The sequence below is a fragment of the Micropterus dolomieu genome, linkage group LG18, assembly GCF_021292245.1.
Source record: "Micropterus dolomieu isolate WLL.071019.BEF.003 ecotype Adirondacks linkage group LG18, ASM2129224v1, whole genome shotgun sequence".
NCBI lineage: Eukaryota > Metazoa > Chordata > Actinopteri > Centrarchiformes > Centrarchidae > Micropterus > Micropterus dolomieu.
In genome coordinates this window covers 17,137,774-17,154,929 of record NC_060167.1, presented here as the reverse complement: position 1 = coordinate 17,154,929, position 17,156 = coordinate 17,137,774, and the positions used below count along the sequence as shown (strand labels likewise).

The 17,156-nt window shown below is 37.8% G+C and overlaps 2 protein-coding genes across 13 annotated transcripts in view; one reads left to right on the top strand and one right to left on the bottom strand.

Moving 5' to 3' along the window:
* Nucleotides 1-1,963, top strand: part of LOC123987425 (metalloproteinase inhibitor 4-like) — a 39,405-nt gene extending 37,442 nt beyond the window's left edge. For 11 of the 12 annotated variants that reach the window (XM_046076323.1, XM_046076327.1, XM_046076321.1 and 8 more), the window contains one exon: nt 137-1,963. In XM_046076323.1, coding sequence (XP_045932279.1) covers nt 137-334 — 198 coding nt within the window. In that variant the 3' untranslated portion in view covers nt 335-1,963. The remainder of the gene's footprint in view (nt 1-136) is intronic. The other variant, XM_046076326.1, reaches the window with a different exon arrangement.
* The window catches only part of syn2b (synapsin IIb), an 84,038-nt gene that overhangs the window by 24,858 nt on the left and 42,024 nt on the right, over nt 1-17,156 (bottom strand). The window contains exons 3-6 of the mRNA XM_046076315.1: nt 13,691-13,748; nt 11,864-11,955; nt 3,235-3,391; nt 2,819-2,908 (exon numbers count right to left, since the gene is read on the bottom strand). Of these exons, the coding sequence (XP_045932271.1) occupies nt 2,819-2,908; nt 3,235-3,391; nt 11,864-11,955; nt 13,691-13,748 (397 nt within the window). The remainder of the gene's footprint in view (nt 1-2,818; nt 2,909-3,234; nt 3,392-11,863; nt 11,956-13,690; nt 13,749-17,156) is intronic.

Below are 17,156 nucleotides of genomic sequence, written 5' to 3'. Positions count from 1 at the left end.
ATGACACTCCAGTTTTCTTCCAACTCTCACCCCAACAAAGCTCCAGTTCATAACACAGCGGGAGGCCAACTTCAGGAACAAATAATCAGATGAGCGAGTATGCAAACAAATTAATCAAAAACTCTTCTCTCCTCAGATCAACACCTGTTACACAGTGCCGTGTGCGTCTACAGGAGAAAACGAGTGCTTGTGGACTGACTGGCTGCTGGATAACAGCCTAAATGGGGAGCAGGCTCGGCAGTACGCCTGTATCCGCCGCTCTGACACAACCTGTAGCTGGTACCGGGGTGGACCTCCACCCGAGAAAGACTTCCTGGACATGACTGACCCTTGACCCTGTAATTCTGACATTCATTTTACTCCATTTCACTCCTGCAAAGTCCCAAGAAACATTTTGTGCTTTTGCTTATATAGATCAAATTTGGCATGCAAAGTAGCAACTGATTTGAAAATTGGCTGATTTTCTTTTTACATTCGAGGGAGCTTAACCCAACTTTGAGCTTCTGTTAGCAAAGTTCAGGTGGTTGCTACAGCAATGCTAGGATCATTTTTATAAACTGCAGGGCCTTTCAGTATTCCTCTGACTCATTTTCTCACTTTCACACATTCCACTTGCTGTTTTCCACAGAATAAGAATATCAACAGACTATCCTCTGCAAATAATTCATCTGAGTGAATATTTTCTTCATTTCTGATGGTAAATGCATAACCTTGACAAATACTGAAGACCTCATATTTGTTGATGTTACTATAGGTTATATAGTCATTTTGCATTATTTTCTAAAATAAGAATAAGGAAGTTGGAAATTTATTGTAAAATAACAGGAGGAAAAAAATAGCAAAAGTGTACTTTACATCCTGTAAACAAATCTTCTGTACGTTAAATTCTTGCAAGTAGACTGCAGCACTGCCACCATTCTCCCTCAGACACATCCATTTTGGTGTTGAATTTTTACCTTTATGTATTATTGAATAACTGTCCCATGTGAATGAAAATGTGGTGTGTATATATAGAACAAGGCAAAACCAGACATTCCACAATTAATTATATTTTGACAAAATCTGACACTTTAATTATACATGACCATAATTCTTGTACATCTAAATCATCAGTTTATAATCTCAAATTGCTGAGAATGTAAATATTGTACTTCAGTAAGAATTAACATTTTAAAGGCTAACCTGATCTTGTGTTATAGCATAGGAATTGTTATCTTGTGGTTTTGTGTGTTTAGTTTCCTTGGTTGAACGCTGTACTATTTTATGTGCCAAAAATCTAATCCAGCGCTTTAACAACAGCACTGCCACCTGTAGACGCCAAGCCACCTCTCCTTAGAGGAAACGATGTAACAGGACAAGGTTCAATTCACTCCCTAAAAACAGGAAGTGAATTTTTCTCAATGCTCAAGTTCAAGAAAAGATAGTAAAACTTTGGCACAAGACATTAACCAGCAAAAGGAGCAATAACTGATATTCAAGAAAGAGCTATAATTAGTGATTTAATTGTTGTTTTATAGGCATTTTTTGATATAATGACTCAACATTTCTTAAAAGTCCCAAATCTGGATTGACCCCTGTCTTGTTACTGGACTACTTCACTGAAGCCATACAGATTCAAATGCGACATTGCTTGCTATCTTCATGCATGAGCCACTATTTAAACATCATATTAAAGGTCACACTCAACAACACAAAATGTTAATTTAACCTGCACATTGCAGTAATTTGAAATGTTTTAATACTATTTTGAAAGATGTTAATTATTAAATTTTGACTTTCATGACTGATAGGATAATAATGCATAATAACTGTATGGCTCTAGTGAAGAGTTATCAAACAATTTCACATTTGTTTTATACTGAAAGAATTGTTTGGGATTGTATTTATGTCTCTGTTTCTGTCTAAATAGAGTTTTATATTTCCATGTACCAAAAAAGATTGTATATAAAATGTCTCAATGGGATCATGTGACACGGTCTCTTTTTTTCTTCTCTTCAGTAAGTGTATTAGAAAATAAGACTCAGTACTCAGTATAAGACAGTACTTCAGTGAGAACTCAAAAGGTGACATTAACAATGAAAAAATGAAAATGCTTTAATGAGGATTGTTCCGAGCTTGCAAAGGGTTTCTACTGTTACAGAATATCTGTAACAGGCCAGAGAGACTCTGGTGCCTCTAGGGCACTGTATATATGTATTATACTTCACCTCTATACTACACAGTATCTCATAAATGCGCTAGTGAAAATAGTAAGTAAAATGCATAAAGAAAACAAGCAACATAATCACTTTTCTCCCGAGTATAATATGCAATAACATTGTATTTTCAACTTGTTTTATATTAGTCTAATTTTGTAATGTTTCTTTTACCTCGACACATGTTGAGTGTTAAAAAATAATAAGGCTTACCTAAGGGCATTTGAAACATAAAAACATTAAAGTACCACGTAGCAATCACAGTGAATTGAATTTATGGAATTGGGGCTTTAGCAGAAGCTAAACAGCAAATGTAAAGTATTCTCAGAAAAGTATCATGTCTTGTGCATATACTCTTTAATGTGTATTCTCGACTTTGTGTTAAGCACTTGTGTTTATGCCAGAAATATGGAAAATAAGCATTAGCATAGCATTTTGGGGGAAAAAAATTAAAATATGAATGTTTATTTTTCCAGTGATATCCAGAAATCTAAAATTGGCAAACAACATTGTCTCCTGCTTAAAGAGAATATTTCACTGCCCGGAGACAAATAGCTTAACTACTAAATACACATTGACAATATACAATGTGTAAACATTAAAAAAATAAAGTAAAATCTTACCATGTCTTTGTAGTTGGGGTAGAAGGTCTGATCAATGAGAGGGAACTTATCTGAACCCAACCTCTTCCGATTGTTGACAAGCTGGGAAAACTGGTGGAAAGGAGGAGAACAGATAAAGAGAGAAAACAGCAAGAGGGTCAACTGAAATTTGAACACAGGTAGCTGAATGAGTGTATATATAACACGTAATGCAGTACAGTCACATTATTAATATAGTAATAATCAATGCTATAGTGTTTGTTAGTTGGAGCCACAAAAATTCATATGAGAACGAGAAAACTTCCAAATAATCTTAATTAAATCAGCTGCAAGCTCCATTAACAACATCTTTCTATATCGATGTAATGTACAGTACAGTGCATGAAATTCTGTGTGGGTTGTTGCAGATGTAAATTAGTTTTGCTGTAATCGCTTACAGCCCAGGGTTTGTCACAGAGGTTGTAGATGGAGTCCAGTGTGTTGACAGAGGGGACGCCCGCATACTGTAGACCAATGATTAAGTTCCTAAAATCCTCATTCTGGGCCATGCTGAAGGCGTGCTGGCGCACCAAGACAAAGTCAGGCCTGAAAGACCTGGTGTGAAAACAGCAGGGGGAACAAGGAAGAAATAGAGAAGATTGAAATAATGATGTTCGAGGCTTAAATAAAGGTTTGACTGAATTAATTAATTAATACATTGTTTCCCCACACAGCCTGTGTCAAAAATTAGACTACGAGAATCTGTCACTTCTCAGTATTAGGCAAAAGGGTCAGAGTCTGGTTATTTGATGGCATTAAACAGAGGGATTAAACTGTCATTGTACAGAGGGAAACCCACAAAACCACAAGTGCAATGTAGTATATTGTCTTTTACACTGAGGATGCTGTGGCAGTGAGAGAATGTGCCAGTCTAACCACATTAATAAAACTGGACATAGAAAAAAGACAATCATAGATCTACTGTCAAGGATTCTTACTGAGCACTCTGTTTAGGATTATTTACTAACCTCTTGAAGAGAACTGATGGTAAAGCTTGAAGTGGGTAATGGATGGATTTATTTTCATTTAAAATGACACATTTATTTAATTAATTTGACTTTATAATGTATAACTTTACTAGCATCACTTTATCAGTTGCAACTCTATGATTTAAATTCTATCATTCAGAGAGGAAATTGAATTAACAAGTGTGACCTAGATGTTTAAAACTGTTCAAACTTTCTCTGATCTGCTTTCTGCCACCATGTCACTATTTCACCTCCTGTTTTGTTTCAAAAATGTGATATGCACCATCTAAAAAATTCATTATAGAAACACTCCCCAAGAGTGTTCAAAGCTTTGTTTCAGCCAGGATTTCAAAAACTGCGCACCCCTCCGCACCAGTGAGCTCTGGAGAGCAGAAGGAGCTGGTCATTTTCTCTCTTCTGCAACCACACTGTTTAGCAAGAGATGAGTTTTGCTTCAGTTGGATCCTCAGCTTGGATGATGTCAGATATTTCTAAAGTGAATTTTATGGTTTTATGCTTTTTTGTGTACACTTGTGTTTTTAAACATTGTGAGTGGACATAAACCTGGAGATATGGGACAAGTTAACAAAATGGAGTTGTAAATCTTAAGCAAAGACACTGATGACCCTTCGTGTTTGTAATGCATTATTTAGCAAGACAGTAAGCAGATAACGCGGTGTGGCTATAGTGATAATAAAACTTAACATAAAATCTCTGATAAACAGTCACTACCCATGTTGTTGTATATAAAAGTGTCTCCCAGGGATGATGTCAGGGAAATCTGTCTTTAGAATAGAAAAGAACAGAGTACATTTGTCCCCAAGGGAAACTTTTCCTGGACACAGTGCTACAATCTGTAGCTTCATAACACAAACATGTACTAAAGAAACCATCATAAAATGATCATAAGACATCTTAAGGTATATTTGACTGTACAGACAATATGACATCTTAAAAAGTGACTGTAAGATTTACTAAAAGTGCTGGTGTATTTATTGCACTTTGCTCTACTAAGACTTAGTATTACAATTCAGCAGCTTGATAGAGATTGGGATGAACGATAACTTAAGTTGGTTTGATTTATTTTAAATAAATAAAGTCCTTCATAGTTAGCTGGATGTTAGATAAACATCTTGCACCATGTGACTTAGGAGTGAGTAGATTGATACCTGTTTAGAAAACACTTTAAAGAGGTCATATTATGCTTTTTGACTTTTTCCCTCTCTTTTATTAAGTTATATACCTTTTTTGTGCATGTAATGAGTTTTGCAAAGTGAAAAAGCCCAAAGTCCAACCAAAGCAAGTTCCCATCTCCTACAGAAAACTCTGCTCTGAACTGCCTGAAAACAGCTCGTTTGTAGTCCAGCCGTTTCCTTTTGTTTTCTGTGATGTCACAGCAAAATGCGCTTCATAATGCTCGCCTGGCGGCTAGTCCGACACGCCCTCAGAGGAAAAATACTGAGCTGCAGCACACAGTGCTGCAAGACGTCCGCCTGCTGCCTCTCCTCTCCCTTCCAAACACTAGCTACCCTCCAGACAGTCAAGGGACATAAAGTTGGTATTGTGATGTAGAGACAAAGCTGGGTTATAACTTTATGGATAAAAAATACTTTTGTTACAAATTAATAACTCACCACTCTGAAACTCTTGCTCCAGTCTATGTTACTAATATGGTAAGTGGAACATATACAGCTGTTTACCGGCTTCTCATGACCCGCCCTACTCTGCTTCTGATTGGCTAGTAGTCCTTAACTACTGTGCATGTGCAACTCCCAACAAAAATCTTGTAGAGGTAAGATGCATCACTCCATAGCTAAAACAAAAGCTTTCAACACAGTGAAAAGAGGAGCTGCAGCAATGTGCAGTATGACAAAAATATGGTGTTTTTTGAAAATGAAACCATGTAAACCTGTTCTGGTACAACCCCTAAATAAGATTTTGAACCTGAAAATGAGCATAATATGACCTCTTTAATGCGTCATGCAAGAGAGAACGGACAAACGACGACTTATTGCCACTACTGGTATTGATGATTCTGACCCCGGTATTACTGTTTGAGTAATATTATCCAGTGTGAGATTTAAACCAAGTTTTGTGGTATTGCAAACCCCTGGGGATGGAGTAGTGTGAACCTCCTACATATTTTATCCTCCTGGTGAAGCTCATTATCCAACCTGGTCTCATGGGATATATGTACCTCTGACTACATTTTTGCAGCGCCACAATTATGTACCTTCAGGTTTTTACTTTTATATGGATCCAGGTAAATAAATCAGTCAGTCAGTCAGTGTGTTCCTGTGGTTTGTCTGACTACAAAGGTTGTTATGGCATTTTTGCGGTGAAAAATGTCCGTATTTTGCTTGGTTAAGGTACTGTGACGGCCCCCTCTACAGGGGTTCATACTGCTATTCATATGCTTTCTGTCTCCAGGGATAATCAGCAGCATGGGACACACCTGGGCCTGGTGTGCCCCATGCATATAAGCCACAGTGGCAGTCAGTCTTGGTTGGATCTCCTCATCTCAAAGCTTGATATGTTGTGTTTGGTTTCTTGTCTTTGTTTTTACAGCACAACATCCATGCAGCACATGCTCACCCATCCACTCCCTAAACCATTGATTTTTCTTATCAATAAATCAATTTGTTATTTAGTTTACCTGTGTGTCTCCCGTTTTTCTTACAGTCCAAGAGCTGGGCTGTGACAGTACATACACATGTTCACTACTGTAAAATAGTATATTTATATAAAAGTATAAAAGTTGAGGTTTAAGGTTTTTTAATAATAAAAATTAAAAAGTCAACTACAGCCCATCTCTAATTTGATCGTAGTGTTCCATTACAGTCTTTCTCTTTAGCACCCCCAGTGGACATTTGTTTCTCAAAACTGTGGCAAAATGTACCTGAGGGTACGTAATTGTGGCGCTGCAAAAATGTAGTCAGAGGTACATACAGGTGCTGGTCATATAATTAGAATCATAGAATTAGAATCATCAAAAAGTTGATTTATTTCAGTAATTCCATTCAAAAAGTGAAACTTGTATAATGTATACATTCATTCCACACAGACTGATATATTTAAAGTGTTCATTCCTTTTAATTTTGATGATCAAAATCAGTATCTCAGAAAATTAGAATATTGTGAAAAGGTTCAATATTGAAGACACCTGGTGCCACACTCTAATCAGGATTGTGAAACAAAACCAAGGAAGATTCACAAAGAGTGGACTGCAGCTGGAGTCAGTGCTTCAAGAACCACCACGCACAGACGTATGCGAGACATGGGTTTCAGCTGTCGCATTCTTTGTGTCAAGCCACTCTTGAACAAGACACAGCGTCAGAAGCATCACGCCTGGGCTAAAGACAAAAAGGACTGGACTGCTGCTGAGTGGTCCAAAGTTATGTTCTCTGATGAAAGTAAATTTTGCATTTCCTTCGGAAATCAAGGTCCCAGAGTCTGGAGGAAGTGAGGAGAGGCACAGAATCCACGTTGCTTGAAGTCCAGTGTAAAGTTTCCACAGTCAGTGATGGTTTGGGGTGCCATGTCATCTGCTGGTGTTGGTCCACTGTGTTTTCTGAGGTCCAAGGTCAACGCAGCCGTCTACCAGGAAGTTTTAGAGCACTTCATGCTTCCTGCTGCTGACCAACTTTATGGAGATGTAGATTTCATTTTCCAACAGGACTTGGCACCTGCACACAGTGCCAAAGCTACCAGTACCTGGTTTAAGGACCATGGTATTCCTGTTCTTAATTGGCATGCAAACTCGCCTGGCCTTAACCCTATAGAAAATCTATGGGGTATTGTGAAGAGGAAGATGCGATACGCCAGACCCAACAATGCAGAATAGCTGAAGGCCACTATCAGAGCAACCTGGGCTCTCATAACACCTGAGCAGTGCCACAGGCTGATCGACTACGTGCCACGCTGCATTGCTGCAGTAATTCAGGCCCAACTAAGTATTACAAGTACATGCTCATACTTTTTATGTTCATACTTTTCAGTTGGCCAACATTTCTAAAAAGCCTTTTTTTGTGTTGGTCCTAAGTAATATTCTAATTTTCGGAGATGCTGAATTTGGGATTTTCATTAGTTGTCAGTTTTAAATTAAATAAACATTTGAAATATATCAGTCTGTGTGTAATTAATGAATATAATATCCAAGTTTCACTTTTTGAATGGAATTACAGAAATAAATAAACTTTTTGATGATATTCTAATTATATGACCAGCACCTGTATATCTCATGAGACCAGGTTGTCATTAGCATATCATTGGCATCATTTGTGAAATGAAGCTGCTGTGGCGCAGAGCTGGCTGTCAGCAGCCCTCCACAGGCCAACAGTAGAGTTATCGGGGACTGAATCTGCAGAGTAAATCTGGCATTCAAAACTCTACACAAGTAAATAGAAAACAAATGCCAAAAGGCAGATAATAATAGGTTCCAAGATTGGTGTTTTATGATCTATAACAGTTTTGTTAGATTTTTTTATGTTTCAGTCTCCATAGCAAAACACTGTAAAAACCACAGCTGACCAGCGTGATAAGGCCAAAAACAATATTCAGTGCAGTTCAGCTCAGTTAAATGTTGATGGTGATAGGGCATGACTCCTGTTATTTTTCCCTTTGTCTCTGAATGTGTGTATGAGAGAGAGCGACAGGAGGAGTAAGAGGAATGTGAGGAAAAGCAGAGAGAGAGGGGGGAGAGGGGCAAAAAACGACACAGAGAGAGAAAAAATACAGAGTAAAAGAGATGTAGAGAGGAGTGAGAGAAAAGAGACAGACGGAGAGATCTCTGGCACAGTGTGACCACCACCAGCTCATCATGCACAGAGAATACTAATCAGACACTCCAAGAAAAAGAAAGAGAAGACTCTGGTGGGGAGGACACAGTAATTAATGTGACTGTAATCTCTTCATCACTGACAGTAGGCTGTAAAGAGCAACATGGTCATGACTCTCAATTTAATACCCTGAATCAGTGTTGTCAGCAACGCCACAGCCATCCTAACTAGCTTTCACTTCGGATTTTTCACTATACACGTTTGCATTTTTAACCCCGTGGCCTGAAACAAATATAAAACGAGACAAAGAGTCTACAGCCATGCTATCGGCTTTGCAAGGCTGTACTCAGGCACAACAGTGGTTCATGCCAAATGCTAACGTCAGCATGCTAACATAGGTGCTGATGAATAGGTGTTATATTTACCATATTTGCCATCTTGGTTTAGAATGTTAGCATGCTAATATTTGCTAATTAGCACTAAACAGAAAATACAACTGAGACTGGCAATGTTATTAGTCTGACTGACAACCTGGCATTGTCATCCCCAGAGCCCTAGAAAAAAACATTTGAAATAGCCCAAAACAGACCTAAACTTTGACAATTTGGTAAAGTCATCTTATTTAAACTCATCTTATTTTTCTTATTATTATTTCATGGGGGGAATTAAGATTAAAAAATTAAATAAGAAAGACATCAAAGTCAAAGAGGTGGAAAAGAAAAATAAGTCTGCAAACTGTATGTCTGGAACTCCTTTTATCAAATTTCACTGTCCTTTTTAGCGACGTGGATATTTCTTTTGTGTGTGGAAGAACGCATGGCAGGAACCCAGACATGCACCAAAGAGATTAGCAAGAGATTAGATGTTCCGTGGGAAGAGTCCATCTGCAGTACCTTAAAATGAACACATTTAAAGGATAAGCCTGCTGATATTCTAATCGTCAACGAATCTCATGAAAAGACCAAAACCAACAATGAATAGATTTTTCCATACAGTATGATAGTTAATGTATTATAATGCTTGTGATGGTTCACAGCCTCTTACTCTCCTTTAACACCCAATCTGCTGACTGATCAGGCTCCAAATGTACCTTTTACACTAACGTTTAAAAAATTATGTTTTATACTGTAAATATTTCTCATAAATGGTGGATCACAGTACAGTTTGTCATCTTATATTCTTTCAGTTATAGTCAGTCAGTCAGTCAAAAAAAACAAATAAAAAAAGATAAGAATTAAGAAAAGAGGTGCTGAAGATTGTGCAGTGATATGCAGGGAGACTACATCTTCTTCATTGTAAGGGTTACTTAGCTACACGCAGACTCACCGCCCTGACTTGAAATTGATGGACACATGCAATTACAGAGATAAATGTAGATAGTTAAAGACATCCAATCTAAACAGCCTGCAATGAACTCAGACAGGTAGACTACAAGACAGCCTGACAATTATGTTGAAGACTCATTAATTTTCTCCACAGCCAAGTCCATGTTTGGGAGAGGTCGAGGCCATGATGCAACTTTGGAGGTCTATGAGGAGCTCAGATGACACGTGTTGTAAAAGAATAATGCCTCGTGACATTGTCAGGTGAATATGAATCATTCTGTCTACTGCGATGAATCAAAATTTCCCTGAACTTACACTATCTCAGGCAACGGTCGCTGTTGACTGCATGTTTGTGTGTGAGCATGTGCGGCCCAACCCCTCGTAAAGCATAATAACAGGGCAGAGATGCTGATATTGTCAGACTGAGGCTGCAAACTTCATTTCCTGTTGGTTTCGTTGGTTGGTGAGCAGTGGGAGTTACCGTCTTGCTTAATCTCTGGCAGTCTTCAGCTGGGACACTGGTGTCTGTGTCAGTGTGGTCTGTGGTGTGTGAGTGGGTCTGTGTGATTGTCTAGTTTACAGAAAGCTCACATGTTTATACACAGATATTCTATGCCAGTCTCTGGGTTATGATTGTGGTCATATGCCTCTGCGCTTTTTCCACTGCTCCGAGCTTGCAGTAAACAAGTGTATTTATTATTTCCAAGAGCATGCTGAGGTTTTTCTGTATGATCTCACAGAAAAGTATTCATATCATCATTAATTGATGCATAAACATGCTCGGGTCTGAAAATTGATTCAAGTCTGTTTATTCTCATGCTTTTTTGTGACCAAATGTCCCCCAAAGGGGGAAAGTTTTTAAGGACTCTGGGTTTAGCCGTAGGTTTTGGGTTTAGGGGCAGATTCATTGTTGAGCTCAGGTTTGTATTTCTTTGTTGTATTTGGGGATTGTAGGTCAGAGTATTTTAGCTTAAAGAGTAGAACAATTTATTTCACACACAATGAAGAGGACGGTGCCAGGCCCTAAAAACTGATGTCTTATTCTTCTTTGTGAGGACCGCATGTCCTCGATAAAAAACACGATATTAACCTCCAAAATGGGGACGCTTTTTTTAAAAAGGCCCAGGTTTATTTCCAGGGTAGTTTTGTATTTCTTGGGATTATAGATTCCATTTTATTAATTTAGTCCAGAGAGTACAACAATTCATATTATGCCCATATGGACTTTTGATATTGTTGTCATGTTCAATTAAATTTAAAATACTTTATTTGTCTCTCAAGGGGCACACAGACAACACATTAATTCACACAAAAAAATAATAAATATGGTAATGTGAGAAAGGGGAAAGGTTAATGGCAGTGGCCAACAATACTCAACACCATGAAGGCACATTATGTCACATTGTGTTAAAAATGCAAATCAAATTATTAACCAAAACCAGAGATTTTTCTTGTATTTTTCTTGTATATTTCTGAGGTAGCTTTATTATATATTTATAGCAAGGGGATTATGTCCATCAATAATATTAACGGTTGAGGTTAGTTCTGTAATATTATTATTCTTATTTTTTTGGTTTATCTCTGTGAATAAAACAATTATGTTTGCACCATCAAGAGCTTGCTGCTCTTATAAAATGCTTGTGAGGTTTAAATGTCATCCCAAAGCAGGGGCATTTTTCTAAGAACAGGTGGTTATTTCTGCTTAGATTTAGTGTCAAGAGACGAGGTCCATCTGGTAGGTTAGAAGGTGAGATTAGGTTTGTATTTTTATTTTGTGATTCATTTTGCTGTCAGGACATTGGTCAGTGTTAAAGAAAGGTATACAATTAGGATTTGGGATTAGGGAAGAAGGATTTGACTCTGAAATTAACACAGTTTGATCTTCTCTTAATCACAGAAGAATCAATGTGTGTGTGTGTGTGCGTGTGTCTGTGTGTTTCTGTATGTGGCACTGACCTGACCACTCTGGTCCCACCCCTGATGACCTGCATATCCACGTTACAGGTGCCATTTGAATGTGAGACGAGGTTGACCTCTGAGAACTCAGCCTACGAGGATGGAAAGAGGACACAAGACAGTTTCATCAGATACATACATTAAGTCTTGATACAGAGGTGACGAAATACACATGAATATCTTTAAATGGTAAATGTTCCACAATCATATGCTTCAATTTAGTAAATGGCTCCTAGGTCTTTAAATAAACAACTGTAGAATATCATATACAAGCAGAATATCAGATGATTATATTTTTAATAGTCAAGGTTACTGCAAAAGATAAGGTGTAATATTTCATATCTATTCTATACATATACATACCGGAGACATCAATGTGTTTTATAATATGAAGTGATGACTTGTACTGGGAGCAAATCAAACTGGTAATAAATACTTTTTCTTTTAATACACCCCCCCTTTGCAGAAGCAGCAGGAGATGACAACAAATGCTTTAGAAGCTGTTAATTATTTGCATCATCTTACTTTATATTTATTAGAATATACACAAATCAATGTTACTGTAGTAGTTATTCTGGTAAAAAAAATGCACATGTGCTTGTCTTTGGTGTGGTTGCAAACATAGTGAGGATTTCTCTGTGACTCATAGCTGCCGACTCCTGTCTCCTCTGGCGTCTATTTTTGTTTCTGTGGTAAGGCTTGAGGTTGTAATTTAACTGTCAACATCTATTAGGTGTGAAACTGTTTGTTGTGAAACCCCAGAGAACAGTCATCTCAAATGCAGTAACCAAGTATTGCAAAATGGTTTGCTGGTTAAGTGGTTCAACCAACATGAAACCAAACTGTCACATACTGTTAAAACATATAATGTAACTGTACAGCTCATGAGGATCAAGATTCTGTTGTTATTTTACATTTGAAGTACTGGTGGTTTTGAAACTGTGGTTATAAATTTATACACAGTAAAACATACATAGCACAAAGGTAGTTTTTGCTAAGGATGCAAAATTTTAAGATAATGACTTGTCAGTTTCTATGGGGCAGAATGGGTTGCAAACCACTACAACAAATTCCTGACTGAGGTGACATTTTTGCAAATCTTTCTGTATAATACAAGAGTCTACAGTCTTGCTAATGACTCTCAACTACTTTGAGCTAAAAGCTAGCATTAGCATGCTAATATACTCACAGCACAACGCTAGCATGTTGATGTTTAACACGTAATATTTATGGGGTCAGTTAGCTTGCTAACATTTGTTTAGTAGCAATAAACACAAGGTACAGATGAAACTGATGGTATTTGGTCATAAATCAAAGTATTGACCAAATGTTGACCTGACTATGGCAGTCATATATAGTCAGGGGATGACTAAAGTTTAATTAATAATCCTTCAGAGACCTGGAATATTTGTTGCTCTTAACAATGTATCCAGTAGATGTCAAGATATTTTCCTCAAAACCAAAAATGTGCTAGAGGAAACGTCAAAGGTTCACTAAAGTCATGAACATGAAGGTCTGTACCAACTTTAGTGCACTTTTCTGTAGTGACACCTTTAACTTATTTTTACGCTTTGGCTTCTAAGTTCCTATAACCTGCTATATAAAGCAATAGACAAGAAGAACTCACCTGAAAGGGTACTTTGTTTTTATTCAAAAATGTGCCAGGGCACCAGTGTCTGAGCTTGTCAGTGAAAACCTATGCATTTCCATATCAAACGTGAATTTGGTGTCAGTTCACTTTTCATCTCTGTTATGAGCCCTGTCAGCCTTTTATAAATGTACAAACTTGCTTTACATCATCATAGCTTTACAAAATCTATATGATACCTGCTCCACTTTGATGTCGTAGTCTCCAAGGACCTTCTTTCCCCGAAACACTTTGGCCCTGAAAGTGAGGAGAAGAGGAAATATTTAGTTTGCCATTTTACACTCTCAGTTGTCTATGCTGCCCTCTACTGGACATCACGCTCCCCGTGGAGCAAATTAGGGAGAGAAAATGGATGCCAGCTTTTGCACTTTCAATGACCAAACTTACTCAGCTGTTGGAAAATGTTTATTCTAATGAGCTTTTTGAACTTTCAGAAGATACAGCAGATCAATGTGGCCACACCAAAACTGCTATTAGTGTCATGTCAAAGTGTGATGATGACATTAAATTCTGGTCAGGACTGCAACTCTGTTGCAATATTAAGTGCCGTCAGTTTAAATGATGAATGTACCTAATAACAGCGTGATTTGATGTTGACTTCTTACATCTTGGCTGCTACTTGCTCACGAGTGATGGAGAAATAGATTACAAGTAAAGACACACAGGAGAGCAGACAGACAAAGGCAGACCGACAGAGAGAAGGAGACAAGCGGAGAGGCACAGGCTGCCAGCCAACACACAAACAGGCAAAATACTCTGGATATCTCATTTTACACAGCATTGTAAATGGATCGCAGATGGTTTAAATGGCGCCCATCATCAACCCAATGCTAAATAAAGCAATAACCAAGAGAATAAACCAGAGAGAGTTTACATGTTACGGTTGATAATAAAAACAAAGATAACTACAGCATCTAGCCTTCAAGAAGTCTTTTATTTTCTTTCCCTTGTCTTCATGTTTTTGTTGTATGCACCAGCTGCAATATAGAAGTTTGTGAAATGTAATGTCTTCTCATGACTTTTCATCTAACCTCGTCATTGTCAACAGGTCCTTGAACCCCCCATATATCTCCACTAAACAGTATGTCAGCTTATATACCCCAATATGATGTTTAATCAAATTGTATGTGCACTCAAGATTACTCTCTGTGCCAATTAAATTGAACATGTATGAGGTTTTCTATATAACCTCAGAGGACTTTGTGTGGTGCAGCACCGTGGCATCTGTTAGTCTGGTTCATTAGATCAGACCATCTGTGAGAGGAAGACTCTGAGGGTATGATGCTATAACATCCGATCAATAACCAGGGCAGCAAAATTAGTGACCGTAGAATTACAGCAATATATCTTTTTAGTCCTGCTGGAAGTTGCGGTTCTATTGGTGTATGTGTGTTTTTTCATCATGGGCAACTGCTTGAACACACTATAATGTTGATGACGCCCAAACATTCACCACCGAAACCTCTCTTACATCATTAAAAACACACGGCACACATGAAAAAAAACCATCATCTGTCTGACTGAAAAATGTCATCACTCCCAGGCAGCTTTAATTTAAAAGTTACATCACAGTTTTATCAGAGGATTATGTTTTAAAGAGGCTCCACATTCAGAATGTGTTCAGTATCTGCAGTGCACAATGCAAAACAATACACAAAGACATGGGACATTAGGCTGACACAGTAATGGACAATTATAGTGTTTTACAGAGAGGCTGCTGATGTAGCTTCCTAATTTAATTCCATCAAACACCATAATGTAGCTACCACATAGCAAAACACTCACGCATGTGCAAATACGACTCCTTCTGACAGAGCTGGATGTGAATTTCTTTTACAGAGATGTCTTTTACAGGACATAAATGCTTGTCACGAAAAGAAAAAAATACAACCATTATGTTTAATTTTATGGCATGACAAAAGCTTGATTTACCAGACATCCGCAGAATGCTTTTAAAAGTGCATTACTATGTTTTTTGGCCACCTGGGTGAAGCAGAACAAGCTATAAACACAACTCTGTCATATTATCACCATATAAAGGTGACCTATTTAAACACAGAGAAGACACGGAGCAACATGAAAATTAATTTGGGGATGTGCTTGTGGCCTCTGGATGAAAATGTAATATTCACTCTCCTTTTGATTTTTGGTCTGCTTCTGTCTCCCAGTTACTGTAGCTGCTACAAGCTCCATTATGTTGTACTTGCAAACTTTTTCTACCTGCTGTTTGGTGAGGAGCATGTGGCATACAGTGGGTTTATTAGAGTTTTGTCACTGAAAACCGCCTGGTGCATCTGAAAATTAGTATTAGGGGCTAGAAAACCAAAACAATGAGCTTAACGATGCTGAACGAAGATGCTGCTCAAGTTTATACAAATTTATTGATTATTGCATACATTTCAAGTACACGGCATCAGCCTGCAGTGCAGAGTGTTTCATGTAAACCTGAAACATGGAACCTGTAACATGGAACCCAGTTGTCTGTTACCTCTGATCTATTTCAGACTATAGAGGAGAAATGTTTAAACTTGAAACAGTTTACACCAAACGCCCACATATCATACTTTGCGAACAGACAAAGTAGCACTGTGGCAACAAGCTCTACCAAGTGCCAACACAAATTTATAACTTCTTTTTTCCTCAGGCCCAACTTGAAATGTGAGAATTCAAAAGTTTTTATCCATCCTGCTTTCACTGGTAAGCTAACACAGCTATAGATTTTAGTCCTGTTGGGGTCAAAGAGTATGGTCTACACCTACTCTACATGAAAAGTGCAGATAAGTGAGATAACTTTTGTTATAAATTGTTGCTATATAAATAAAATTGAATAAAATTGAATTAGGCTAAAGGATGCCACACATTATGGAGTTCCTGCATTCAATTTCTATCACCCACTAGTGTCTGAAAATAAGATTTAAAACTTGAAGAAATGCAAGTCAGCAATGTTTCCTTCAGTCAGGACAGCAAGGCAACACATGTTGTTATGATAAATTACTGGAACTTTAATAAGGAGAGAATAGATACATCTTCAGAGATATCCATACCCATATGTTTTGCATACCTGTGTTACATGTGGCACAAGACTTGAAGAATTCAATCTATTAGAAATGATGGAGTACACACCACTGAGGTAAACAGCGGCAGAAGTCAACATCTCAAATGTTTCCTGTGTAAATCCCTAAAGATTTAATGGCTGGTATTCCAATCATAGGCTTTAAGGATTTAAAATAAACAGAGATACTGTAGATGCAAGCATGCATTCAAATGTAGTTTAAATGGAGCAAATTACATTTTAATAACCGCTGCCACCACCCCCGGAACGGTGTGAGGAATACTTTTAAAAAGAGATTGGAGGCAGTATAATCATTTTGTAATCTCAAATTGTGCATGCATTTTGGTACAAAGTGGGGTCCATTTAAGTTTAATTCGTAACTGCTGCAGATCTATTTATTTATTTGGGCACTACATCTCACATTCACCCATTCACACACGCATTCATACCAGTGGCAGTGGCATGCAATGGTGCCAACTGCTCATCAGAAGCAAAGACTAATGTATTCACTCACTCACACAAACTGTCATGGCCATAGCAGGCTGCATAGCCATCAGGAGCAATTTGGGGTTTGCCAAGGACACTTCAACATG